General features: G+C 41.1%; 1 protein-coding gene and 1 long non-coding RNA gene across 13 annotated transcripts in view; one reads left to right on the top strand and one right to left on the bottom strand.

Annotated features, from left to right (window-relative positions):
* Positions 1-26,512, top strand: part of LOC147755703 (uncharacterized) — a 92,292-nt gene that overhangs the window by 28,978 nt on the left and 36,802 nt on the right. The window lies entirely within an intron of this gene.
* Positions 1-26,512, bottom strand: part of LOC111250672 (alpha-1A adrenergic receptor-like) — a 176,920-nt gene that overhangs the window by 114,983 nt on the left and 35,425 nt on the right. For 9 of the 11 annotated variants that reach the window (XR_015327713.1, XR_015327714.1, XR_015327722.1 and 6 more), the window contains exons 2-4: positions 21,861-22,976; positions 15,827-16,060; positions 5,262-5,466 (exon numbers count right to left, since the gene is read on the bottom strand). Coding sequence is in view for 1 of the 11 variants with exons in the window: in XM_022806248.2 (XP_022661983.1) it covers positions 4,157-4,283; positions 5,262-5,466; positions 15,827-16,060; positions 21,861-22,752 (1,458 nt within the window). In the remaining 10 variants the exon portion in view is untranslated. Of the gene's footprint in view, positions 1-823; positions 4,284-5,261; positions 5,467-11,957; positions 12,161-15,826; positions 16,061-21,860; positions 22,977-26,512 lie in introns of those variants that run through there. The other 2 variants (XM_022806248.2, XR_015327723.1) reach the window with 2 other exon arrangements.

The raw sequence follows: 26,512 nt of genomic DNA, 5'->3' as shown, positions 1-26,512 counted from the left end.
TGGCGTACGTCTGGACTTTGCCACTGTTTGTAAGGCACATTTTCTTTACTTGTACATTATCGTTATATACGATGTACCTTTTCATCATTCGTCATCAGTCGCTTTATAAATGACTTCGTTAACTGCGTTTTTGTGAAGTTTCGCAGATAGAAATACGAATTCTGCATTAATTCGTGTAGCATGAAAACACTGAGGTTTTTTACATTTAGCCTTAGATGATTTCAAACTTTTTATTGACATATGCTTAGATCCTTGGTAATAACACGACTACCCACTATTACGTTTTACTTCCTTGCTCCCTCCTAGCTTTTCTACCATAATTTTTATTATATCTTAATAGAATCATCGTCTCTTTTAGAATTCGTTTTTTAGCCTTTCAGTGTTATAACTTTACACTGAAAGAAATTGTCGAAACTCTTAGATCTGGTGCTGGTGCACTTTTGGCTATTTATTTTTCTTTTTATGATGTCCTTTATTATCTTTTGTCGTCTTTAAAATGCCCTCCCTAAATCGTGATCTCCATATCACATATTGTCAAAAGGCGAATTCATAATCCATTGAGACATTTCAAACCGTACTACGTACAGTAACGTCAAAAATGAATTAATTTTTTAATTCATAGAAACGAATTGTTTTGACATTAGATGATATTTTTTTTACATGCTATTTCAATTTAACTGCTTTGATTCAATCAAAAGAGAAATTTCAAAAATAGCATTTAAATAATGTTTAGGACATATGGATCATATAGTTTGAACAAAAAGGTAAGTACGTCATTAACAAGCGCCTTACCTACTTTTGCCGAGAAGAAAGACACACGCTGTTCTTTTGCAAATATACCTTTCTTTATTTCGCTCATTAGCTCTTTGTATATCTTTGTTTAATCTTCTGCTGTACGTTTTTCTTTGTATCCAGGTCCATTTTTTCAACTGACAACAAATGGATGTTACCGGCCTAACGGCATCAGCCGTCATGTCGAGTTTTCGATATTGTAATTGTATATTAGCGATAAGTGGCAAGTCCTGAGATAGTTAGTGAGAGTTGTGTCACCAATATGCCAGTATCAGGACCATTTTTACTGCAAATTCGTAGGTCCTTTTATCCTTCCCTATTTCGTGGTAACATCTCGCCATTACCTCCTCAATGAACGTACTTATTCAACCGTCTACAAGTATTTTTCCTTCCTATCAAATATTGTAGTGTCCCTAGGTAAATTTTCTACAATTTATAATGTTTTTATTTACTACTATATACAGTGTAGATGCTGACATCTTCGTACTTCGTTTCGCAGTACACGTCAAGACTTGCTGTGGCACACATTGGGTCGCGATAACGCATTTGCAGTCGCTGTCTGCAGATAAAGTCCGTTTGTCTTGTGAGTCACCGATGAGAATATAATGTCTATTTTACGCATTCTCGTTTTCGGAAAGAAGAACAAACAACTAAAAATAAGAAAAAAAAAACGTTGTCGAATGTTTTGTTGGGGTCTATCTGTATTTTTAGTTTCGTGTAATGCGTTTGGGTTACTTTTACTATTGTTTTTGAGGTGATTGTGAAAATTTCGCAATAACCTGTGGTCCATTTGGAAAGTAGCGACGATCTGGATTAAAGGGCGAAGGCAACCGCGCATATTGACTAAACACATAAATGATTGTTTTTCCAATATTCAGTTAAGTAAAAATCTAAATAAAGCTAGAAAAAAATTATTCAAAATCACCAGGTCAAATGGCTGAACCTATTTGTTCGCTATAGGACTATAGAGGTCCTAATAAATTGCTGATCAAGATAGATAAAATGTTCTTTAACAACTCGTTAACATCGCAGCTGGCGGTTACCGCGTTGTCAAAAATAAAGAATGTTATATTTCAGATTTCTTAATTTCCAATATTTTCTAATATGCGCTCGCAAAAATCCAACCGACCATTTTTTGCATATCGCACTATTTCTCTAAAGCTAAATTCGTACTATTAACTCCTTGTAATTATCAGCTTGTCGTGTTTTGTCCAAGTACCCATTGTGCCTGGCCCCTTCGCTTTTTTTCTTATTCTCCCTGTGTCTTCCGAAGACTCGGAGCCAACCTTATCTCAGTCATATGTATTTTGATACTTCTTTTTTTTGTACAGGTTTAATTACATTGTCTGTACTTCTGAGTGCTATCTGTAGCAGTTGCGGAATTAGCAACAATAACATAGAACGACTAAATCCAGTCTAGTGCTCATTAGCGGGCACATCAGCTAGTGTGTAGGCCTCGTAGGCCCGAAAACCCTGTAGGATTCCCAACGACAGAACAACACATTATAGATTTAGGCTCAGCTTAGGCTATTCACTGTCTATACTTCGCGTCCTAGTTGCCTCAATGCCGCTATCACCTACCGAGCTCTTGTTATAGTATATTTCACACAAATATATATATAATAAAATTCATGCTCATTAATTTACTCCTTACCTACAATACATAATTATAATATACCAAATAGTGCAATACAATCAGTTTTCGATCAGTTCTTTTACTTCCAGTTATGAGAGTGCTGAGGATAACGATGTACCATCGTTATCCTCAGCACTCTCATAACTTTTACCTTTTTTCTATATATATGCCAGGATTGCAGCCTGCGTTCGGCATCAGGTTGTATCCATTGTGCTTCACTTTTTTTTGATATCTTCGTAGATTTTATCCGCGCGTTTCGTTTTTGCTCCGTCCTTAGGTTTCGTCCGAAAGTTGTTTAGGCTGTTCCCTTTGTCTTCGTATAGCATATATCGGACACGTTTATATATGGATGTTTTCGAGGCCAGTATATCTCATATCGATGTTTCATAATTATTTTACTAAAAATTTCGTCTCAGGGTATTTCAACAACGCTTTTCGCTATTAACGTTTTGTCATGGGAAAGCATGTTGTTCTATACCGCGTAGTGTGAGAACTCGATCACATATCCGCGCATCTTGTAGTCGTTTGAAGCTTTTTTTTTTTTTGTTTTTTTCACTACACCTGCTAAGGGGCGGCATGGTTTGCGTGGCAAATGCACATCTCTTTGATTGCGTTGCCATGATAACAATAATTTTTGCCATGCTGGTTCAGTGCTTACCGTTGGCGAAGCTATTGCCAGATAATTATAGTCAAGAACATAAGAAAGGATGCGAAAATAAGGAATAAAGCAAAAGAAGGTATTTAGGCTTGTATGTCTGCCGTCTCATTTCATAGGCGTGTTCGAGAATAAGTTCTGCAATATCTGCTTCGGTTGGACTTCTAATAGAGGAATGTCCTTGATATTGTACTTAATAAATGTTTCCAAGGACCTGTTCGACTAGGGTAGAAATATTAAATAAATAAATATTATTTCTGTTGTGCGGAGTCCAACTCGTTTACGTTCCGGTTTATTCTCGCCACCTTTAGCTGTAGTGGGCTGTTTTTAAAAGCACTTTTATCAGGTGAATCGGTCTTGTGTGGCTCCATTTCAAAATACCTCTGACTACGAGGTCAGTAACCAGTGTGAGAAAAAATCATACTTTAAACGCGGCATCATCGTCACCAGTTCTCGCACCCTGCCCGCGCAGAATTATACACATTCACATATTCGCATAGATACGCCATCTACATTTTACACAACTCCCTCCAACCCCATTAAACGATATCACATTGCACGAACCCATAAGAAGGCGCACACAAACTAGCACACGGCTAGTCACTATCAGACGTGCTCTAGGCAACGCATAAAGGGATTTTTTTTCTATCTACTGGTTCCCTGTTCGTGCACGTGTACTCAGCTGCCACCTCCTGTTGTTTTTGCAATTTTTTTAACGGTGTCCCACACCCGTGTGATAGTGCCATCACTACATCCACCGGCACATCGCTACTGTTTATCACGATGCACATTTATTTAAAACGATGACCCTGACTCGACGCTCTATCCTGTTGGCGGTCTCTTGACGTAGAGGGATACGATTTTCTTAGAAAATTTGCGACTCATTCATATTCTAGCTATCTTCTTGGCCCCACCGTCCAGCGTGATCTAGGTCCCTCTTCCGCTGCTTATTGCACACGACCTACTGCAGTATAAGTGCTGTGAATTGTTTGCAATATTTATATAGACTTCGGAGCGCGACAGACTATGCATCACCCTCGGGTGCAAGCCCACTAGTGCGGGTTGAGTTTTTCCTAGGAAACATCCTTGATCATGTTACGCTTGGACGAGAGCCGTGGAGGTCCACCGCCGGGGTTGAGTGCCTGGCGTTGTGGACTTTTCGAATCACGGATTGTGTAGGTAACAGTCTTAGAGTTAGACCTGAGACATGGTACAAGAATCATGGAACGAAAATGTAGTAATATTAGAAAACGCATTAAAATTGTTATACCATTTATCGATCCGCAATGTGCCTGATGAGAACGTTTTTTGAGAGAGGGCCTTGTGTATGAGGCTTACTGTGTATATGACCTAGTCGCAACCGAGCTTTGACATTAAAAGTCAATCAAAAAACACTTTTTGGTTAGCAACGCGTTGGTGGAGCCACAGAAACAAACTGCAATTAAAAAAAAAACGGATTTTTTTTACAAGCCGAACACAACTCAGTGAATTACTCGAACTTTACTAGCCATAACTATTTGGCTATTCCCAACGGTGCGATCTTGATCATAGCGTTCACGGTAGGCATATGCTGCTAGAGCATTACCGGTCAAATAACCATCGGGATAGAATGCTCACAAATGGGATGTTCCATCCAATACGATAGAAACATATTAGAGTCATCATGGTGCATGTCTCCACATAACTATACATCACGTAAAGGTTCGCTAATTAGTTTGTAAGTACCCATGATTAACAAATTCACTACACCTGATCTATCTATATATACAATATTGGCTCCTAGGCAATCATTGAAAATCACCGGTAAATACGCCTTGCTATAACCGTTATAGTAGACCTACTCTAACTGGTACAAAGAATATGAGAATTGCTTGTAAATTAAACTGTTTTTACCTACTTTTTTTTTTTTTTTTGCTATCCGTCTTTTGTTGTTACCGTCTTTTAGTAAAGGACGCTAGCAGTGTTTACTTTATTTTATTGATGCAGTGCGGGTTACCATGAATTTGTATATTCAACGTTGGCACCGCTACAGTTTCTAATAGTATTAGTTGCCTATTGTTTTAACATGTGCCAGCCTACAAAAACATCGTCCATATTATCTATAACTGTATTCTCTCTATAATAATAATGTAGAGTTCTAGAAAACAGCTGCTTCCCACGTGATCGTATTTAACTCACCATTGATAATCCGTAGCGTTATGGGCATCGGCCCGAGCCGATCCCCTCAGGGACCAGTGACAACGAAGGACTGTGCGGAAAGCGCGGTTATATTCGCGGCTTGTTGTTGCATAAATGAACGGGTTGAGGCATGAGTTGAAATAGCCGGTCCAGAAGATTACATCGAAAAGAAGTGGTGGTGTCGTACACGAACTGCAAATGGTATCTGTGACAAGGAGTCAGGAAGGCTCTTTTATTTATCGGCGTAATTATAAAGTTAGTAGTTAATTTGTTCGTACAGCGAGTAAGCGAACCTAATAAAAACTATTACTATGTATTATACACGATCGAGACTGGATAATGCCGAAGGACAGTGCACAATGAATATAATTATCGCATGCTCGACAAATGAAATTACATATGCCACACACTATAAAAAGGCTAATTTGCATTTCCAAGCCTCGTCAGACATCTCATTCAGGAGCAGAATGAATCCATTAACGATTAACAGTACCCCCCTGATCTTTGAAGTTATTAAGAACCGCGTTACGTGAAATTGTCGACAGTATGGCAAATTCTATAAGACAGTGTTCGCAGTTCCCATGACAAGGTACCACTGGATTTGTCACGTAGAACATTATTTAAAAAACGAAGTCTTACTTATTGATCATTCGTTGGTACGTGTAACTAAATCCACTTTTACTTTCCCGTAACACGTAGACTTGAGCAAGAAGGATAACAAAGTACTATATTTAGAGGCCCTCTTGAGAAGAGGTACCTGCTCTGCTCGAAAGGCCACATACAACATCGTTTTCTAACAGCTAAAATTTCGTGTCCTATTCGTGCTGGCCCTTTCCTTGAAGCTCTGAGGATGTCTCTGTACATCCTTATCTAGTATGTTCAGATATTGACAATTGGAATGTATATACATACATACAAGATGATTGAATTTATATTGCTATATTGAACGTGTTAATGTGCTATTATAAACGAACTATTTACCTATGCAATTACTACAAAGGTTCGCCGAGCCCCATAAAATCTAATAATGTATATTTTCGGACAAACGTAGAAAATAGCAAACTGTAATTTAACAGCTCTGTAGTGCGATACGCTTGGTAATACCCTGTTTGAAAGCGATTTGCTAGACACACGCTTCAAGCTAATTAATGAGCAGAGGCGACGCGAATCTAGAAGGCAAAATTATGCTGGCAGATTACATATAAAAAAAGTAGTAAATGTAATGTAGGACTCCCTAAACACGGCATCAGTCTTCATATATCACCAATTGGTTCATATTAGTGAATAATAAATAGAGCAAATGGTCTTTCGTTTAAAATCTAGTTTCATCTGTAATAAACATTTAAATGTTGGGTATACTTAAAGGCTTTTTCAAAAGCCTCTAAGTATAGCCAACAGTTTTGATAACCTTCTAAACAAAAACAAGAAGTGTGTTTAAAGTATCTTGCTTATATAGATACGGGTACCAATTCGAATATAGAGGTACTATGGACACAATAATCACGCTAGTAAAACGTAACTGCTAAATAAACTAAAGGTCGATTTCTGAGCAAATAGCTCGAAAAGTTAAGCATGAAATGTGCTTACACCTAAATTTACGTGTTATGAACCTTACGTCGAATAGGCCGAATCCTTCAGCAATATAAGTTATATATTTTGGAAGTATTGGATTGTCCTATACGCTACGTTTCAGAGGATTGAAAATCCGATGAGAACTCATAGGATACGTTGGTGCCATAAACAAGGCTAGGTGAAGGAAGAAAAACAGTTTCTCGCTACAGATATATAATATTCCCTCCGAAACTTTTCGGCCTCGCGCTTAATTCACTCAAGCTGCACATGTTCGCAACGGGGCGATGACCTTACAAGTATATTTAGAATCGGCTTTCAGTATTTGTTCCTGAAAAAGGCTGTAAACTTGTGAACGTATTTCAAAGACACTTAGCTAATCGAGCGGGACGTCTGGTTTGTGAATATTTGCCGCTTACCAACTGATTAGCTGGTGTGTCCAAGGCTGAACACAATATATGTATATATATATACATATATATATCAACAAGATAAAGGAGAATAATCTTCGTCTTGCAGAGGTGTTGATAGGTGATTAAATATGATTAATGATCTTCGAAGACGTCTATTAAGGCAGATCATAATCAAAACGTCGTGGTACTTTTTAAACGGGGACTAAAGACTGATTTCATTTGAGGAAGATAATGTTGTACGTTTGATGAGATTACAACGGAGCACTCTGCTATAAGCTTCTTTCCCACAACCAATCCGATACGTCAGTTAAGACATACGAAGAGCTCGACAGCGCCAGCGATGCGTTTTAGAAAAGCGTTCCGCTCTATCAATAAAAATAATTGTATATCATCATAATAGTTAATGCCTGGCTTCACACATATTTAGTGGGTTGCTGAAAATTGTAGAATTCTAGTGAGAGATATTTTGCACCGTTCGGCTTTTGACACTTTCTAACTTTGCTTTTTCCAGTGATCACCTTTTCTGGTCCTTGTAAAACCCCCTAATGAAGGGTATTAACAAAGTATAGAAAACCGAAATGACCGAGTTATTGCAATGAAAATTTTTACAGTCAATTACTTTATAGCGTAACTTATACTGATCTCACTTTTAGTTCGAGGAAGTTTACGGTACATCAGGCACTTGTTGCTGCTTGCTGTTCTTGTTCATCTATACATATAAATTGCCGTTTTCCGCGTTCATTCTCATTTAAAAAAAAAAACAACTATTGGGATTCAGATGTTGCTGGGTTTCGCATTAGCGACCTGTTGTTGTCTGCTGTTCAACTTGGAACTAGTGTTTTAACCACTGAACATATTTTGTTTGTTCTACCTGTGACGATTTATTTTAAGTAGTAACCTCAAAATTATGTGAGGTACATACATGTATCGACAGAAAAAAAGTAACGAGAGACTTTCTTAGGCGGAGTAAAATAGGGGACCTATTTAAGGCCACTGTATGCAAGAGGCCACTACGTGAAAGTAGCCAACATGTAGCCAAATGGTTATCCTTCTAAGTTGCTTGCAACTTAAATTGCGAGTTGCACTACGTTCATTATATCCAATAGAGATCATTTCATAAAACACTATTTCAGTCTTTCTTTCTATATTTCTGTTTTTGGTACGCACATTCGAATATCGAATTCTTTTTCCTTTTCATTTGGTTCATAGCGGAGTAACTATCGATATTATAAGTATTTATGAAGTTTTTAAAAACTATAGAAAAAATTAGTCTAGTATTTGTTTCACCGGAAATCAGAAGCCTGCATTAACTGCAAAAGTGATAATCAAAGGTTGATGACGGTGTTTTCATCAATAGGTGTCTCTGTCTTGCGTTTTATATCCGGTGGCGCCGCAAGGCATCCAGCCCACATATCAAACTTCACCGGTATGTCTAGGAAAGCTGACATACGGGCTGTTCTAATAGTCATGAGTTTGGCTAAACAACCGATGTTTCGAGACCTTTACTCTTGTGGCGCGCCTTTGCCTTAACTCTGAAACATCTAGAAAATTCTTATGCACTTCAAGGGTAGTCAATGTAGGTTTATACACTGATCGGAAGTCACCTAGTATGTTTCGTACAAACCACATCCTGCATAGTTGAAAAAGAGTGTCCTGAACGAGAATCTGCGCTATGGTCGGTTTTCGAGACACAGCAACTTTCAGTGACATTAATATATATATATATATATATATATATATATATATGTATATATTTCTTTCGTTAATTCTTTATTCCAGTTCGAATCGCAAACAGGACTATTTTTTTTACCACGAAAGGAGCCGCGAGACACCATCGCACACATTTCTCTGGCCTCCTTTCAAGGCTTTTATAGGAGGGCCAAATTTCATTGGTTTCTAGAGTACGAACACCTGTTGGAATCTTCTGCCTCAATTTATCTGGCAACGCCTCAGATAGGCAGACGGAACATTTTGGAAAGATATGATGATAAAAGTTCTTTTAACTCTATCGAGAACTAGAAAATTATATGTATATAGTTATCATTTGTGCTAAAGGAAGAAATCAAGCTAAATCATTCGCTGGTGCGCAGTCATATTAATAATGAGCCACAATGGCAGCAGCGGAATCGTTGGCTTGTCACTAGACTTTAATACAAGTAAAAGGATGCGACCTACAAGCTGTGCTTCGTTTCAAATAGATACATCACAAAAACCAAGCTAAAAAGGGGGACTTGTACTTTACAATACAATCAATGATATCTTTACTTTAGCTAAAATTATGTACGTGTTTTAGAAAAATGTCCGCTTCAATTAATTACTGACGTCACTCTGGCATCCTAAGTAAAACCGCTGCGATCAGTATGTCCATTGTAATTACAGCCTTCTACGAATTATCTCAGAAACGGCACCAAGCTTCGTAAAATAGCGTACGTCTCAGCCATTCGTAGTTCCCACGAACTTCACGTTGAAATTTGTATATGGCACCCAGAGCTTCCACAGGAACGAACTTCGTTGTTATATCAAGCCAACCCATTTATTGCTTTACTCGTGTTCATCTTTGCTCAGCAACTTGGTGCCCGACTTCCAATGTTGACAACAGCCCTTTGAACGGCAAGTAATATAATATGCAGCCATGGTACGCACGAACTGATCAGGGCGATACTAACGGGAAAAATCTAGCCTTACCCGGCGTCCTCTGCGTTTCAAGCTTCACTGGTGTTAGACATCGCCGAAAAATTACAAATCTTTCTTTGAAACGACGAGGCAAGCACAGAAGCAATACCTCCCAGCCGCGACTGAAGTCGAAAAGCATCGCTTGAAAGAAGCAAATTTCTGGCCTTCTTGTTTGTTTTACAAAACCAAGGAATTTATTTGGGCTTAAAGTATGACGAAGGCGCAGCCCGGTGTTTCAGCAGAGGGGCGCCGACCCACTCGATCTCGTTTACTTTCTCCATCGATACGTCCGGTTGGTGAGTCGTAGTGATGGCAGAAGCAGTCGTTTTAAACCATCGCACTGGCAGAATATCACTATAAGATAGAACCAGAATGCATCGACTAACGGCGAGCTGGCGTGAAGATGTCTTTTTATTTCAACCTATGCGAACAGTATTCAGAAAAATTGAAAAGGAGTGATTACGCCTGGATAAAGCGGACTAATGCCGTTGTCGCCAGACAGAGTGAAGATAAGCATGAGGCAATGAAATACACAGCCAGTTTAAACGCCATGGGACGTATGTACGCAACGATACTGGTCATAATGAGTAAAAAATCTCGATATAATAAGAAAGCATTTTAGAAAGAATAAGCCGTATTTTTGTTATTCGCCGTCAAATACCTATAATCTATGAGTAAGTGTACAGCCGTAAAAGCAGATTGCGATAGTCAATCCTGATAGATAAATTATTATCGTTCATTCGTTCGTTGATTTAATTATCTCGTTTCATTTTATTAATTCTTAGTCAGGGAAGGATGACAATAGATTTTAGGAAAAATAACACCACTTGGTTTTATTAAAACTACAAAACATCGCATTTTTCCTCACCAATCTACCAGATCTACCTGGCCATCCTCAATATGTCAGCTCGGGATAACAGGTCACGGAAATGGCATGCACGTAGACAGAGCCACAGCGATACCACAGGACACATCTATCTTTCCACGTACCGTTATGCAAAGGGTTTAGGTGTTAAAATCGCGGAATATTATGGCCTTTGCAGTAGTTAGATGTAACCTTCATACGAAGAGTTATAGGAGTTATCCCTAGAAGTAGACTGTGTCCGTTTCTACTGCTCTATCATTCGAGTGAGGCACGTAATAGAGTGGCATTGATCTATACAACGAATCACACGTGTCCTAGTTCTACACCGGATCAGCTGCACGTGCTCAGAAATTTCACTGAACGACGTGCCCTCGCGAGTTTGCATCTCATTTCGAGTGGAAAGACGATCATTTGCGTTTTACATACGACGGGTCCCAAGCAGCGGTGGAGCCACTCGGACGTATTGTTTGAAGAGAAAAGCAATTAACGGCTCACAGCATCGCGTGACAAACGGAGACAAAACAACTTTTCATAATGGGAACAAGCCTCTTTCCAAAAATGTATCACAGTAAAAATTTGTCGCAGGCGCCTAAGTCAAAGCGGCTCCACATGTGGCACATGTGGTGCGTTTGTAACACATACTAAAATAGGCAAACGTATCCGCAATATTATTTGGAATACCATTTGAAAATAGCTACTGCTTTCTTTTTTATACCACTAGCTTCGGCTAAAAATAACCGTTCTCATTTGGATTCTATAAATGCCTTTTGATAATTAATTATCAGGTGCGAGTGGCCGTTTTGAGCAATCATATCATGGTAATGGTCAGGTCTTATCTCAGAAAAAGCTTATGTGGGTAAATCCACTTTATTGGCTATGGAACTAGTACGTTTCAAGTCAGATCTACACAAGTACAAAATCTTTCTCATGCTCTTTCCGTTTATCCTATGCACGTATACAACTGGAATTAGTGCGCAGGTGTAACTTAGCATGCCAATTTCGTTGAGAGCAGAGCTTCGTCAAAGGTCCGCCTCTGACACGGTGCAGCCAATGCCAATACAGATCAGGTCAGCAACTAGACACCGAATTAGTGACAATAGACAGTTTCTAACAGAAGAATGCTCTACTGTCTATGTATTGCTTTACAGGCTTAATAAATGTTTTAGGCCAACTTACACACAAGCGGGGAATACGAGGGCAGCGATGCACGTGATGGTGACAGAAAAGTCAAAGGAGACCGCAGGGCCGCTCCCAGAGTATCCACGTCCACGATTTCGATGCACGGTCATTTGAACCCGACCATTACGCTGCCTACCGCTTCCGTGTACTTGAAGCGTCGTTCATAGTTGATAATTTCAAGCACAAGGATGTCAGCTTGCCTTGGACAAATGTAGTAGCGCATTGTGAATGGTGGACGGAATGTGCTCCTACGGCAAAATCGACTCATCTATGAGTCCGCGATTATATCTAGGGTGTGCCGAAGCACCGAAGCGAAACCGTTCCTTCTTATTTTATTTGCGATGGCAAAGAGCATGTTTCTTGATATACTTATAGTAAGAAAAGAAAGATTCTTAGCACTCTATTTGCAATACGATGCGTGACTCTCCGTTTTGTTTGAGCTCCTGCTTCTAACTTCCGCGTCGGTTCACTGGCTCTTCAAAAACGACCAGGAGAAAAAAAAACATTGTCTGCCATGACTGTCTAAAAAGGCAGCTATAGATGAAGAAATACGAAGACTTGATACTGAGCCGACTCGTTTGCCAATCCTCTTCGCCTCTTTTTTCCACTCGTATGAACTGGCTGTACCCTTTATCTGTACCTGCCGCTGGAGAGCGTTATAGAACATAGAGAAGGGCCAAGAAAAGGAGAGGCTAGCCAGTCGAAACAGCAGGAAGCAAACTTTGTGGCACAGGCAGACGGAACATAAAGGCAACACGGGAACACAGCGTTTTTTAACCCCTTGGAAACTTCGTCTTTTCCGCGTGCCTAATAAGGCCCCGATAGCATATAATTCCCGTAAAACGGTAGTATGTTATACACAAGAAACGTTCGATGTAGGGACGCCTACGTGTGCCAGAGATGCATCTTGAGAATACAATGTAATATCCCACCAAGATTAAAACGATATGAGAACCTGCCAAGACGCACAAACTTACAGAATCTTCATTTGAATGGGAATGCGCTGGCACTTTGAGGCTGCCTTCGCTCAAAAAAGTGCTCCGATTGTTGTCACTACCTAGAACCCACCAAAATTACTCGAGGGTCTAGGTCTCATTATTTCAAATAAGTATAGCATGTTACCTCCAAACGTAGACGTGTCTTGTTTCGATATAGATTCCAACCGTATCACTCAGTCAGTTTTCAAGCCAATAAGTCTCAATTCGGCATTCAATGACTAGCTTATCACAGCACACTATAACACGGCGGGAATATATTAGACAAGGTTTTACGCATTATACATGGGGCAGTTTCAGGCTACGTTTCAATTGAGCATTGGTGCAGATGGCGAGAAAGAAGGCCAAAACAGAGGCAACAAGACTTCGAAAGGTGTTGTACTACATCGCCTTCCTTTTTACGAAAAAAACAAAATAGACTTAGGACCATGGACCAGATGTACACCACCTTAGAGGGGCAGGGAGCGGAGTTCACCAGATTGAATTGTGTGCAAAGCAACCTGCATGTTAGTTGTTACGCTAGACCTTACCGTATAACAAAGCAAAAAAACAGTAGACAAGATCGCATTCACAGCGGCACTGTCATACTATTGTGATAATACTTCAGATTATGACACAGTGCGTCTGCTCTCGCGATTGTGTAGCAAAGCCCATTCTGTACTATTCGCTCTAATAGTGCCGGTCTTCGTTTTAAAACAACATCATAGAATAGAACAATGGAAAAGCAAAATCCTAAGACCCAACACAATAAACAGTAGATTGGCGCAGGTCAAAGTACTATGGCCCCCCTGTTATGTGGTAGTTCCAGACAAGCAATGATTGCTTTTTCTTCTCTACTGTTCGACTATACGGCGCATCCTTCAACGCGTCCTCAAAGAACTTTCTCCCTTCCGTTCGACTGCACATCGCATCGGCCAGCAAGTTTTGCCTCCCACATGGACGTCTGCTTAAGTTAAACTTAATATGCGACAACTAATCCATTGTGTTTCGCATCTCTATAGAAGGACAAAGATTCCCGAAAGTTTGTGAAGGGGAAAAACGGAGTTTCAGTCAATGATACCGTATATTGTAGCTATAGCAGTGGTTCGATTAGAAAGGGAAACCTCCCAAATCTAAATAGACGAAAGGGTCTATTTTCCTTGTCAGTTTTAGTGGGCCAGTGCCGCAGGGAAGACAGGCGAACAACCGAAACCACGTTTTCAGTGGTAGTGAACAGTGGTAACTTTGGATTAGACTACCCGTACCACCAATACGAACGATAGAGGTACTGCGATGGCCAGTCAGGAGAATTGATGTGATTAAGCAGGGTTTCACTGAGGCTAGAAAGTACGGTCCATTTGGCGCTTCCTTCATTGCATCTCTTTCTCTACGTATAGTTAATATGGCAATCATGGTGCTTCTAGCGTACGGAAGCAAGAAATCGTAGATCTTGTAGCATTTTCCTTAAAACAAAAGCCGGACGGCGTGTGGCAGATTAGTTTGACTAACCTAATCAGATGAAATCGTCGTTTCAGCCAATATTTTTATTTTAGGCAGTGATGCGCGGTATAAAAAGCTTTCACCTTGCGTGGCACGTAGCCCAGTTACAAACAGTGACCGGCCATCGGTGAAACCAAGGTTTCGTGCGTGAAACGTAGTAACAACCGCGTAGGACTAACAAGAGTTCAAACCGTTAGCAGAAATGAACTAGAATGCTTTCATTTTTTGAGGTAATGTTTGACATTTTTTTAAAAAAAACGTATAGTTATTTATTTCAGGCTGTATGGCAGTCTATGCTTTGCTTCTGAGTGAGGTCATAAAGGGTCCCATGCAACGTCTTTCCTCTAGTGGTCTTATCTCTCATCGCCAACGCCATCTGCCCAGCACTCGTCAACACTAAATGCAACGGTGCATCATTTGTTGATATTGCATTGGCGCAAATCCCGTTACTCCCCCCTCTTAGCGACAGCTCTGCACACGGGTCGTGCGCAAAGCTGGTGTATTGTCTATTGAGAAGCGTTGTCATTTTGGCAGAATGACGCATTGTTTGCAAATAATTCAAGTTTTGTCAAAGACACATCGCCGCCGTTCGAGAATGCTAAAACCCTTCTATAAACGATGGTATATTCCCACTCCAATGGTGTTAGCGAAATAATGTACACGTAAAATCGGGATAATTATGGCTGCAAAAGGAATATCTGCACTATCCAAGTCGCTTTCACATTGAATTCGGCGACAGAACAAGCGTGGTTGGAAGATAGGTCTCTTTTAATCATATGACGAGCAGAAGTAGAAGGAAGGTGCATGAGGGCTCTGCGTGCCAGCGTGGCGGTAATATAGCGAGAAGGAAGCGTATGGATACAGTCTACCCATTGGATAAAAGTGTTTCTCGGGCAGCGAAAACACCATGAATGATAGGAAGCATGTGTTGACCAATTCAGTTGGAACGCAGGCGTTGCATATATAGGAAACGCTAAGGTATCGTGAACGAAAGCAGTCCGAACAGATTTATGGCTATTGAGCGAACATAACTAGTTGGTTTATTATATTCTGATAGGTATCAGAAGGCGTGAGTTCTTTGTCTTTTTGTAGTGGATCGGACCTGTTGAGGCCGATCTAAGGCATAACCCATGGGTAGGTTCTTTTTCTGGCAGAGCATTGACCTATTGGAACGGTGACCATTCATTGTCCACAGTATGAATGAAAATTTGCGAACGAATGACTTCAGCTGAGACTTTATTATTTTTATTTGATTCTAAAAAGATTGCGTCGCAATTGGAGCGAGAACCACCTTGTGCACAATGTAAATGCGATAATAAATATTGATGCTAACTAGATATTTATAGCCTTATGCCTACCACAACGTTGTCATAGCATTATAGCTATACTTACCAAGTGGTAGTATAAAGAAAAACGGAAACCAGCATATAAAGTAGACTCCGACAACTATTCCTAAGGTCTTAGCAGCTTTCTTTTGCCTTTTGAACTTTGCTAGCCTTCCCTGTAGTCCCATTGTGACCATCTTAGGGTTTCCATCGTCTCTAAATTCCCGTTGTTGACTGGCGGACTTTGAGTGGCCTTGATGAACACGCAAGGTCAGTTCCCCACTCTCTGAGCTTCCAGCTCCTGAAACGACAGGAAAACAGCACACAGCATGGTTTTGCGTTAAACTAATATATATACTGGGTCATTAGTCAACTGATTAGCGAGTGCTATGGCTTTATCGTATTCAAGATACTGTATGGGTGTTATGTTATAATGGGGTGCAATGAACACCGTATTGAGTCAATCCCCTTTAAAAATCCGCTATACATAGAGGCTCCGGTGACTTTATATTGTTAAACACTGCTCAAATCTGAGCATAGAATTTGTCCCCTTTCGTAACCTAAACAGTGTAAAGCTTAGAGTTATCCAATGAGAAAAAATTGATGACTACTGCGCAATTGGACGTTTACGTACTATTTATTTGGCGACGCATTATATAGCAGGAATGGACGTATGCTATCTGCGAATAATGACAATGTACCTATTGTTTAAGGCGACAAATTACCTTCTATGTTATCGGCAGCAGTGAAAATATCTAAGGATTTCAAACCCAGTATAAGCAGTTCGGCTATTTCGGTTGGAAAAAGTAAGACGGTGCTTTGCTGAGCGTTTAGGTCAGTCAGTGCACTGTTGTCGTGTGCTTCGGATAGATCACCTATGGATATGGTTTCACTGAAGCAAGTAGACATAGCGGAAATACTTTTTCACAAAACAATGAATGTAGCAAATAAAAAAAATTTCAATTTCAATAGTTCGAATAATAAAGCCTTGTAATAAACTCTCTGATATACCGTTGGAATATGAAAGTTGTCGAGCCTCAAAAAATCCGTTTCCAACTGGCCGTGCGTTTAGCAAAATGACGATAGTTAAATATTTTTTTTTTATCTCTACAACCCTTATGTATTCAAATTTAACTATAAGCTAATTATTGCCCTCAGAAAGATTGATCGTACGCTATTTCCTTAATCAAAGCAAAACTAGCAACCGTCAAGTCTCCTTGCAGATTCATATGTACAATTTCGGATTGTTTCATCTTGTACCACTATCACAAACAAAAATACTGCAATAAAAAAAAAACATGCAAACATGATCGATGTTCTGTGGGCAAAATTCCTGCACGTCAGAGAAGACGAATCAATGAGAATACCCCCTCAACAACCGCGGCCAATATTCTGCGATGATTAGCAACTTCCGCGTGAAGCACCGATTATATTGTTAGAGGGTGGATCTTTCAAAGCCTGTAGAATCTACTAATGAAAGGCCAGTGAGTGGAAGTTCGAGTGGTATTGGGTGAGGGTTTGCAGAAACACGACTCATCGAACGGGTAATAACAGCTGCTGTTCTGCTCGTGAGAGATTTAGTGCCCCCAGCTCCAGTTTATCGCACTAAATGGCCCGCTGTGTCCCTCATCTAGACGACACGTGCGTTACACGAGAGAGAGCGAGAGAGAGAGAGAGAGAGAGAGAGAGAGAGCTCTAAAGTCCGAAAAGATTTTTCCTTAAAGAGCGTGACTAACGATGGCTTATGATCTCGGTAATTTGGAAAATAGCGTCTTTCTTACAGCACACACCGTTCTGTTATAAACACAGTGCTATAGAGTAAGTTCGCGTTTTTGTGGCTTGGGTCCGGAGCGGGCCGTGTCACGGCACACAGCCCAATATTCAGAATGAAATAAGAAATCCGTAAGTGATATGCCACGCCTCCGCTGAATACAACCGTACGAAGTATACCGCTTTGCTTATTAGTCAAACAAAGTTACGGAAACGGTCCATCTTGCAGTCGCTATTCATTTAGACTGTCTTTTATTGTGACTCCCGATCCGATAAACGACTGCCGGGTATTCGCTGTCCTTCAACAATGAAATGGAGTAACCTGCGTTTGTATGAAGCAATTTCCTGATCTTAGCTGCCTATACTAAGAAACAATAAGTGACTAAAAACCAGGTTTTCGAGCCCACACTTCTAACCTGATATGTAATCCAACAAATTATATCCTTTGGAATTAATGGTGCCGCCTATTGTCTTTAACGCGTAGAAAGAATTTGACCGTCTACCACCTTTACACAACAATGTATTCTAGGAACATGAAAAACCTTAGACGTTTCTTCGTGTTTTCTTCTGGGGAATGGGCGTTATCATTGCTTGTTTTAGATCCGTTACGTATAAAACAGGTAAGGTCAGATGGGGGGTAAAGGACATAACTTGGTTTGAACGAAACACGTGATAGAACTGGTCGATCTTGCAGTGGACTCTTGCATAGATAAAGAATCATCATAAAACTATACCTTATCCGCCACGCTCGTGTATACACGACGGCTATTCACAGATGTGTACATACTAATACAGTACTAAGTCATATAAGGGCCGTAAAAGCAGGAGCACCTAAAAGCATTTCTGCCTTTTAGCCGGCACACTTAATCTTATATTCCGTGACGTACCTTAATAGATTAATCTATGTTTATCACTTGAAAATAATAAGCATTGACAGATCTAGGGCATCTTTTAATGTTGGAAATCTAACGCGTGCCACATTGAGAGGCAAACTGAGCTTTCTAGTCCTTTACGAAGCTTACATCTTCTGTACATTTTTTTATATGGGAATTGTCATTGTGCCCAAATAGCGGAAAGATAAGTGGTGTGAGAATACTATTATGCATCAAGAAACAAGTGCACTAAAGACGTGAGACGAAAGCGTAAAAATCACACACAGGCATAAACATCTGAGTAGATAAACAAATATTTCGAGTTTTACGTCCGCTACTGGTACTAAGTATTATTTCAAAGGAATGAGTCCAAGCACGCAACAACGTTCGGCTTCAGATCAAGATCACCTTATAGCTTCCCGAGTTTAGTGGATTGAATAATGTTAATCTTTATTAGGGACGTTAACCGCCATCGAAACGGTAGGTACATGAGGAATCTGAGTAAATTTCTTCCCTTTTACGACCTCAGTAACCGTCAAGTAATAAGTAGAGTATAAATAACCTGAGCGTTTATAAAGACAAAGACAGTGTAACCATTACACTGTACCTCGAGCATTTTTTTTTTAATATATACTAGCGCAAGCTTTTTCTTACAAGATAATTTAAGGATACGCTTACAAAAAAAAATCCGAACAAAAACGCGCTTCTTGTTCGGCATTGTAAAAAATGGTCATAGCTTGGTCCTACCAAGGAAAACTCTGCAAAGAAAAAGCAATATTACTAGAAGAATCTTGTATTAAAAAGTGCCTAATCTCACATATACATATGAAGGAAAAATATTAGACTTTTATAAATGGATCTGGCAGATTTTTTATTTGAATAATTTCTGAACTGCGCAAATGAAACCTAACCGGTAAATACCTCCGAGTGAAAACTGGCTGAGTTTACAAATTTAAAGATGACTTTAGAAGAAAAACATATCTTAGTTTTGATAACTGGCGGTCGGTGTTCCAGTTTTTCTTCCTCGAATACCAAAGCACTACGGAACTTTATCGATGACTGATCAAAACAGCAACAAATGCGCAATATGGGAGTGAAGCAAACGTTTCAAGAACGAAGATTGTAGCGTTGAAGGTAAGCAAAGTGGTGATAAGAAGTCGGGACATAAAAGACAAAAACGCATTACGGCAATTCAGAGAACTTGTCACGAATGCCGAACTTTATGTCTGAGAACTCAGCTACGCCACACGTAACGTGCTACAGAATTATAGCCTAAATCCTGAAAACACGGAAACTGAGTATAAAGTGGTCCTACTCGAATTGACTCGAGGCCAGTGGAGCCAGCGTGTGGTGTGTCCCATATGCAACTTGAGAAACTTGAATCAACAAAACAAATCCGCCTGGAACATAGGGTAGCTATAGACGAGGCCAACTTCGACCCCTACCGTCACCCAAAAGGGATTATACGAGAGAATCGTGTCGTTCTAAAGAAAATTCGAGTTCGATGGCAGTCTTGAGTAGGATCGTATCTAAAATAATGGTAATATCTTACTAGATAATAAATATCAGAAATATCCGCTACTCGCTAAAAATTAAAAAAAAAAAAAATGGATACAGCCCACTATTTGAAGTTCCTCGAGAGACTTATGGTTATTATATCAAAACACATCGGTTGTTTGGTGACAATACCATATCTCATCGTTACGCCATAATACGGATTGAACAAAAAAAAGAACTTGTTTATTCTACCGATCTAAGTTCGTACGATTATGGCGCTTTCTATGACTTAAAACGGGCAACCAATGGGCAAGCATCGATTTAGTTCGAGAAGACATAAATAGAAAAATTACATATAAAAACTGAGACGCAAATATATGACAGTCTCTTTTAATGAGCGTGCGTCTGTGAGACTGCGAACTTAGAACACGGAGAGTGAATCTATTACCGTCAGGATCAAGTGATATCATTCTTTTGTCATAACACGCCCGCTGTAACTTGGCTCTGACTGATAATAGAGAAGCTACTGGTGGTTCAACGTGGTGATTAGATGATTGTAAATACTCAGAGCACAGCTTGATTGACTGTAAACTTCTCAGCCAGCGGTGAGCGAGGTCTGAAAAGGCGTCTTTACACATATCGCTTAGCATTAGTATTTACCAACCATTTAATTAGTAGCTCTTGGGTTAAGGTTATAGTTATTCTTTCAAAATATGTATATCTATATAACCGTGTCTTCACGAAATCTTTCGACGCCCTTCTCGTTCAGTTCATGTATAGTACTAATTTTCTCATCTTATTCCATCAGATCTTTCGATATACTTTTAAATAAATATACTAATACGTGTATTAGTCGTAGGGCGTGTGACAGCCGGAAGGATAAGTGTATTAAAAAATTACTTTTAACCTTAAATTTTACATCGCTTATGTAAGTATAAAGCTGAGTAGACACGAGCAACCAATATGATGAACTATACCGCATCCGTATTCTGAATGCTGAACGGGGTCGATTCAGATATCTTAGATAGTCCGCTCAAGTCTGCGTCAACTGTCATCCCCCGTCCTGTACGTTAGACTGAACGATTTACGTACTCTTTGCACGTGCAGCTTCTGCCGCCTCTGTTAGACTGCATGGAAAAGTCTATAAAGTATTCGGTCGCAGAGTACGTGTCACCCGCACTAGATTAAAGGTGCGTCGTTCGTATTAATAAAGAGGCCAAGCGAATCCCTCCCATCCCATGCCATGCCGGTAAACGACATAGGCGGATGGTCAAGCAGGCGGAAATAGCCACTTCTAAGGCATCTGCCGTCGGTAAAATGGAGAGAGAGGAAAGACGAAGAAACAATGGCTCACGCCAAAAGAATGGAAAATTGCTCTGTTGAGAAAGTGCTTATACTTGCGACAGGCGGCAGCAAAGAGGGCTTCGTTTCTTTGACTGGCGCAACCGGCCACTCCCGGCTTCCCGAAACCGCTTTCCGACGCTTTCGCTAAACGAATGAATAAAGACGAACGAATGAAAAAACGAAGGGCTTCTCAAAGAACGCCTGAATCGTGATTTTTGAGAGACCCCCCTTCCTCAGTTAGCGTAAGAAAACACGGGGAGCACTTGCCGTATAACCGCAAAAAGTGACAAATATGAACGTGACCCTTGTCTTCTCACAGCGTGATACTATCCGTGATTGCCGCTGAAGCTAGCACGGCATCTGATTGTGAATACTGAGTATAAAGTACCTTGTCCCTTCGATCATGTGGCACACTGAAATGGACCCGTACATATAGAATTAAAATAAAAAAAAAGAAGGTTAAAAATGACAATGTCGAGAGAGGCTACTTTCAGAAAAAGTAAGAGAGGGGGCTTTACTCTATACTACTAGTGTGCTCATTCACCTATGGCGTGTGTTCACCGTATTCAGACACACAGAGACGTACTATTTCGTGCATCGTGACCTTCCTGAACATACCTGACTTGACAATTTTTACACCGGTTTCGAGAAACTCCGTTTGACGTGTAGCCGCTCGGTAGATTCGTTGGTAGACGACAAGTATGACGAGAGTCGGTATATAGAATGAAAATAGCACCGAAAAAATGACGTAGCCCGTTTTTTTGTTCACTTCGCACGAGTACTGATTGTTGGGACTAGGCGGATCCCGCCAGCCGAATAGCGGGCCAACTGAGATAATAAACGAAAGAATCCACACCACAACGCACGTGGTGACGGCTCGCCGATGCGTGACGATACTCGAGTAGCTCAATGGTCGCGTCACGCCGATATAGCGGTCGACACTGATGACGCACAACGAGTTGATGCTTGCAGTACAGCAAAGAACGTCGGTTGCCGCCCAGACGTTGCAAAATATCTGTCCAAAATACCATTGCTTATCCAGCAGCTCTAACGTGGCCGAAAACGGAAGAACGCTTGCTCCAAGCATTAAATCGGCAATAGCGAGATTGACAATGAAATAATTCGTCGTCGTACGCAGGTTGGGATTCATGAAGATCGCCACGAGCACGAGCAAATTGCCCGTAATCGTCAACAGGATAATTAGCAGAAGGATTGCGCCTTTCAACGTGATCATCGTGATGTTCGGTTCCGTCGACGACGTCTGCAGTAAGATATCCGTATAGTTGGACATACTCGGCGAGACGACCTTGTCAAGGACGATAAGAACCGATTCATTGCTGCCGCTGCCGGCACTATTGCTGGCTACGCTATCCAGACCAGCATTGGTCGTCGTTACAGAAGCACCGGTACTGGCTATAGTGACGAGCTGCGTCGCAGCTGTCGTCATTGTGTTGACCGTCGTCTTGGCTGTGAGCGCAACAAACGGGGCTGCTGTCGATAAAATCTCCATAGTCGTTCCCGGAGGCTGACAGCGGAGGTACCACGTACTTCGACAGTAAGCGGAACCACGACACGTAGGAGACCCTGAAGATGCGATAAGCGATGGTTGAACTTGCGAAGGAGATGTTGTCAGTGTGTCACAGCAATGGTGACACGCGACGAGCGACCTCAACTAGATGAGATGATTGCAACTTCTCTTGGGGCGCTGACAACATCTCGGGACGCGTCGTCCATCTGTAAAGAATGAAAGTACAGAAGGAATCGACAAAAGAGACGTTAATGAAACGTAAAAAAAAAGCGGAAAATAGTGTGGTCAATTGGCACTGTTGCCATGTTCATATTTAGAGATATTGTTAGGGTGCGTGATGTTAAGGCGTATCTTCGCCCTTTTGATATCAGCAATGATCGATTTTATAAACGGACGCGCATATTAGATGGAAATAACAGAAAATCACCCCATTTTTAGGGTTATTATACGAGTTAGTATTGACTTTTTTGTGCATTCATTTACTTTTATATCGCTATGTGAGTTTATGTTACCTTATTATAAACAGTTTCATACCTTTCCTTTCCTTTGTTTCAAAAAGCCTTAGGCTGCAAATACTAGCCTTAACAGCATGGAGCTTATCAAACAAAGCGACATCTTTCCTCTTGAGCGCGATAGTAGCGTAATCTACGAATGACCCGAACGAAAAGGACACGTCAATGAACTTCACGAAGTTTATTCAGTTTCGTATGGACGACAATATCATTCGTTTAGCCAAACTCCTCCTCATAAATGTCTCAGTTAAATTTTACGTACAACAACTTGTGCCAACAGGACGCTGCTGCGGCCGCCCACACATTGGACACATGACGATACGCTCAAATAAGTCAATCTACGCCTATTAAAAGTTGAACGAGCAGCAACTCTTTCGGCGTTATTGCGCCTTCATGTCTGTGCCCTCTAGAGAGCTTTTGCAACCATTCCTTTTCTTGACGGTATGTTCCAATCTGTGAACAGATAGCTGGCCGCGTTCTTATGCTCTCATAAGAAGGCGTCGAATCGGCTGAGTGTGATCCTGTATAATAAAAGCTGCTCTCACTCCACCAGTCCACATTTAGGCTGACGGCGCGCACCACCACTGGCTTCCTAACCTTCTCCTTGCTGCCTCATAATAAATGCCCTCTATTTATCACGACGTGTTTCGCTTCGTCTACACACACAGACGAGAAAGGACAGAAAAAGATATGGCTCAAGACACAGCGAGCGAGCGAGATGGAGGCGAATATGAGATAAAGGAGGGAAAAAGCACCAATGAATAGGAGCAGTTAGAGGCCGAAAGCATATGCTGCAGGCTTTGTGCTGGTTGGGAAACAGAAATGCTGTCCTCGTCTCTGTAGTTGAAGGGGACCTCGTCGTTTCGCTGTTGCGGTGGGCGCGCTGGCCTGACGGCCCCGGCGGTACTGGCCACTCTGCTGTAGCCTTCGGCCGACGGGTTAAACTATCCAAGGCTGGCATGAGTCGATTGGCGCATTGGCTTTGCTCGACCGCCTTTTCCTCCTACAGAGGCTCCCTGTTTTTAGCGTGCCTCGGCTTTCATTGCCCTGTGGTTGGGAGCTTTGTAGAAACGTTTCGTTTTGCGGTGCCGGTAGTGCCCGAAAGAGCTATGGCAACAGCCGCCGCTGCTAAGCCGACAGCCACTACAGGCAGCGTGAGCTCGCGTTTGTACATCACTTGATTTCTTCTCTTGAAGAAGCGTAAACGACCCCGTGAGTCTACGCCTCTTACTGCGGACTTTCTCGTGTCGTCTCTATTGCTTTTTTCGCCTTCGGTGACCTAGCTCTTTCTTTGCTTAGGAATTTCACTCTGGGTCACTAACTTATAAAATTAATTGCTGTCGTTTCGGTTCCCGGAGGGTTTTCCCTTTATCGTCCTTTTTTTTTCTTCTTTTTTCGCTTTTTTGTGTGGTGTGTGGCCGGTAACGCGCGCTCACTGACTGAACCGTGTCTCGTCGGCCGATCCGTTTATTCATCCGTCCGTTTTTTCAGCAGAAAAACGCGAAGGCGGGGAAAAGTGGGATAAAGATTGAAGAGACGGAGTACGAAGCGAGAAGCGAAACTGCCCACAGGAGAAAAGAGCAGGTGGCACAGAATGATGATGATTAGACAGGTTCTGTAGGATACAACCGATGCAGAAGCCACGGTGGCAGGGGCTGCAGTTATGCCAGCCTTTGCGTCTGGAACAAACGCGTCCTGAAGCGTCGCAATCGTGGTCTGGCTAGGCTTTCGTTGTCGGTCGACAGTCTACAGGGCAGGATCAGTGCGTAGGAAGGTTTTTTGGCAGTTGGTTGATTGCTTGAACGCTTGATGAATTGATGGCCCTGTTGGTAACAATAACGTGCCCTAGGTAGGAGAGTGTCTTCAGAGAGACAGTCAAGAGGGTCACTTTTGAAACCCACTAGTCAGCAAGCGCTCGGCTCGTGCCTTTCGTCTTTTGACGAAGCTCATGGCAACAATACAGCACAATTGTTAAAAATTAATTGTGACTAAATTAAACTTTATTATACGTTGGATACTTCAGCATCGCTTCATACTTGCTCTCACCATGAAACGAAGTGTATGTGCAGCCGGTTTTCAATCAGGACCACTACACTTATCCTCAGCTTTAATAGGTTAGCTGTAGCTGCATCGGGTATCAGAAACGTGTAGACGCCTATAAACATCCGTCCCGAAAACTGCGCGAGTCTGACGCTCCGTCGCGTGTTTCATATTATACCGAGGGCATTAAACAAAGGAGACGTTTTTTCTGCTGTTGGTAAAATTGCTTCATTCGCCTAGATAGATGATGCCGGATAATGCACACAAGACCAGAAGCAACCACGTTTGAAATAGCGTAAATGATAACAGCGGCAACCTGCATCCTACACAGGTTCAAACCATAAGGCAGTGTCCTAATGAGAACACCTACAAAAACACTTAAAAAATGTTACAATTCAAGCTAAAATGAATAATCCGTATGGTTCTAACCACATAATTGTAGATGTACGCGTCATATCTCGAACCTTATTTTTTGGCACTTGGAACTTCAGCATGTTAAATTAAAGCGAGATAGGACCTTACCTGTGCAGACTGACTGTGCAGACAGTAGCGATCGTATCAATAAATTCTGCAAGCAAAGTTCCACAACGAAATATAAAAATCAAGCTTCTACCCAGTTTGAAAATCAATGTAGTCGATATGTTAGTAAAATCGATAACAATCTCTGTAGCAATTAGCCTACCATACTAATTTTCTGTACGTACACACGCTACATAGACTGTTTACCTTCTCTTTCACAGATCCCATGTACCTGGTAAAGTGTAGAAATATGTAAAGTCATCAACAAGCCAACCGAACGGGCTTGCTGATTCATAGAATTTAGTCGTCCTCAGAGGAAAAAAACGTATGTCACAGTACAACGAGACCTTTCAAAGAAATGTTTTTATCATATAAAGCAAACCCAACCGGTGCCAATGTACATTCTGTGTTGTTAAACATTGATTACGAACACTGAAAGCTAGTCTTGAATCAAGCAGTTTTTGAAAACCTACGAGTTACTAAGCCAAAAGCAAGTTACGAGACGTACTACCAAAAATAGGACAGCTGCGTAGGTAACCAACCGGGAAACAGGTTGTAAAAATGCATACAGCATGCCTAACGGAGCGTTCAAGAAGAAATATTCGTGTTTTCCAAGTAGAAATTGCTGCGCCTCGCTACTGCCACTACGGTGTTAAACTAACAGACCGCAA

The sequence above is a fragment of the Varroa destructor genome, unplaced genomic scaffold (genome assembly GCF_002443255.2).
Source record: "Varroa destructor unplaced genomic scaffold, Vdes_3.0 BEIS01000005.1, whole genome shotgun sequence".
Classification (NCBI taxonomy): domain Eukaryota; kingdom Metazoa; phylum Arthropoda; class Arachnida; order Mesostigmata; family Varroidae; genus Varroa; species Varroa destructor.
Note: the sequence above shows the minus strand (reverse complement) of the source record. Positions and strands in the feature narration are given on the sequence as shown.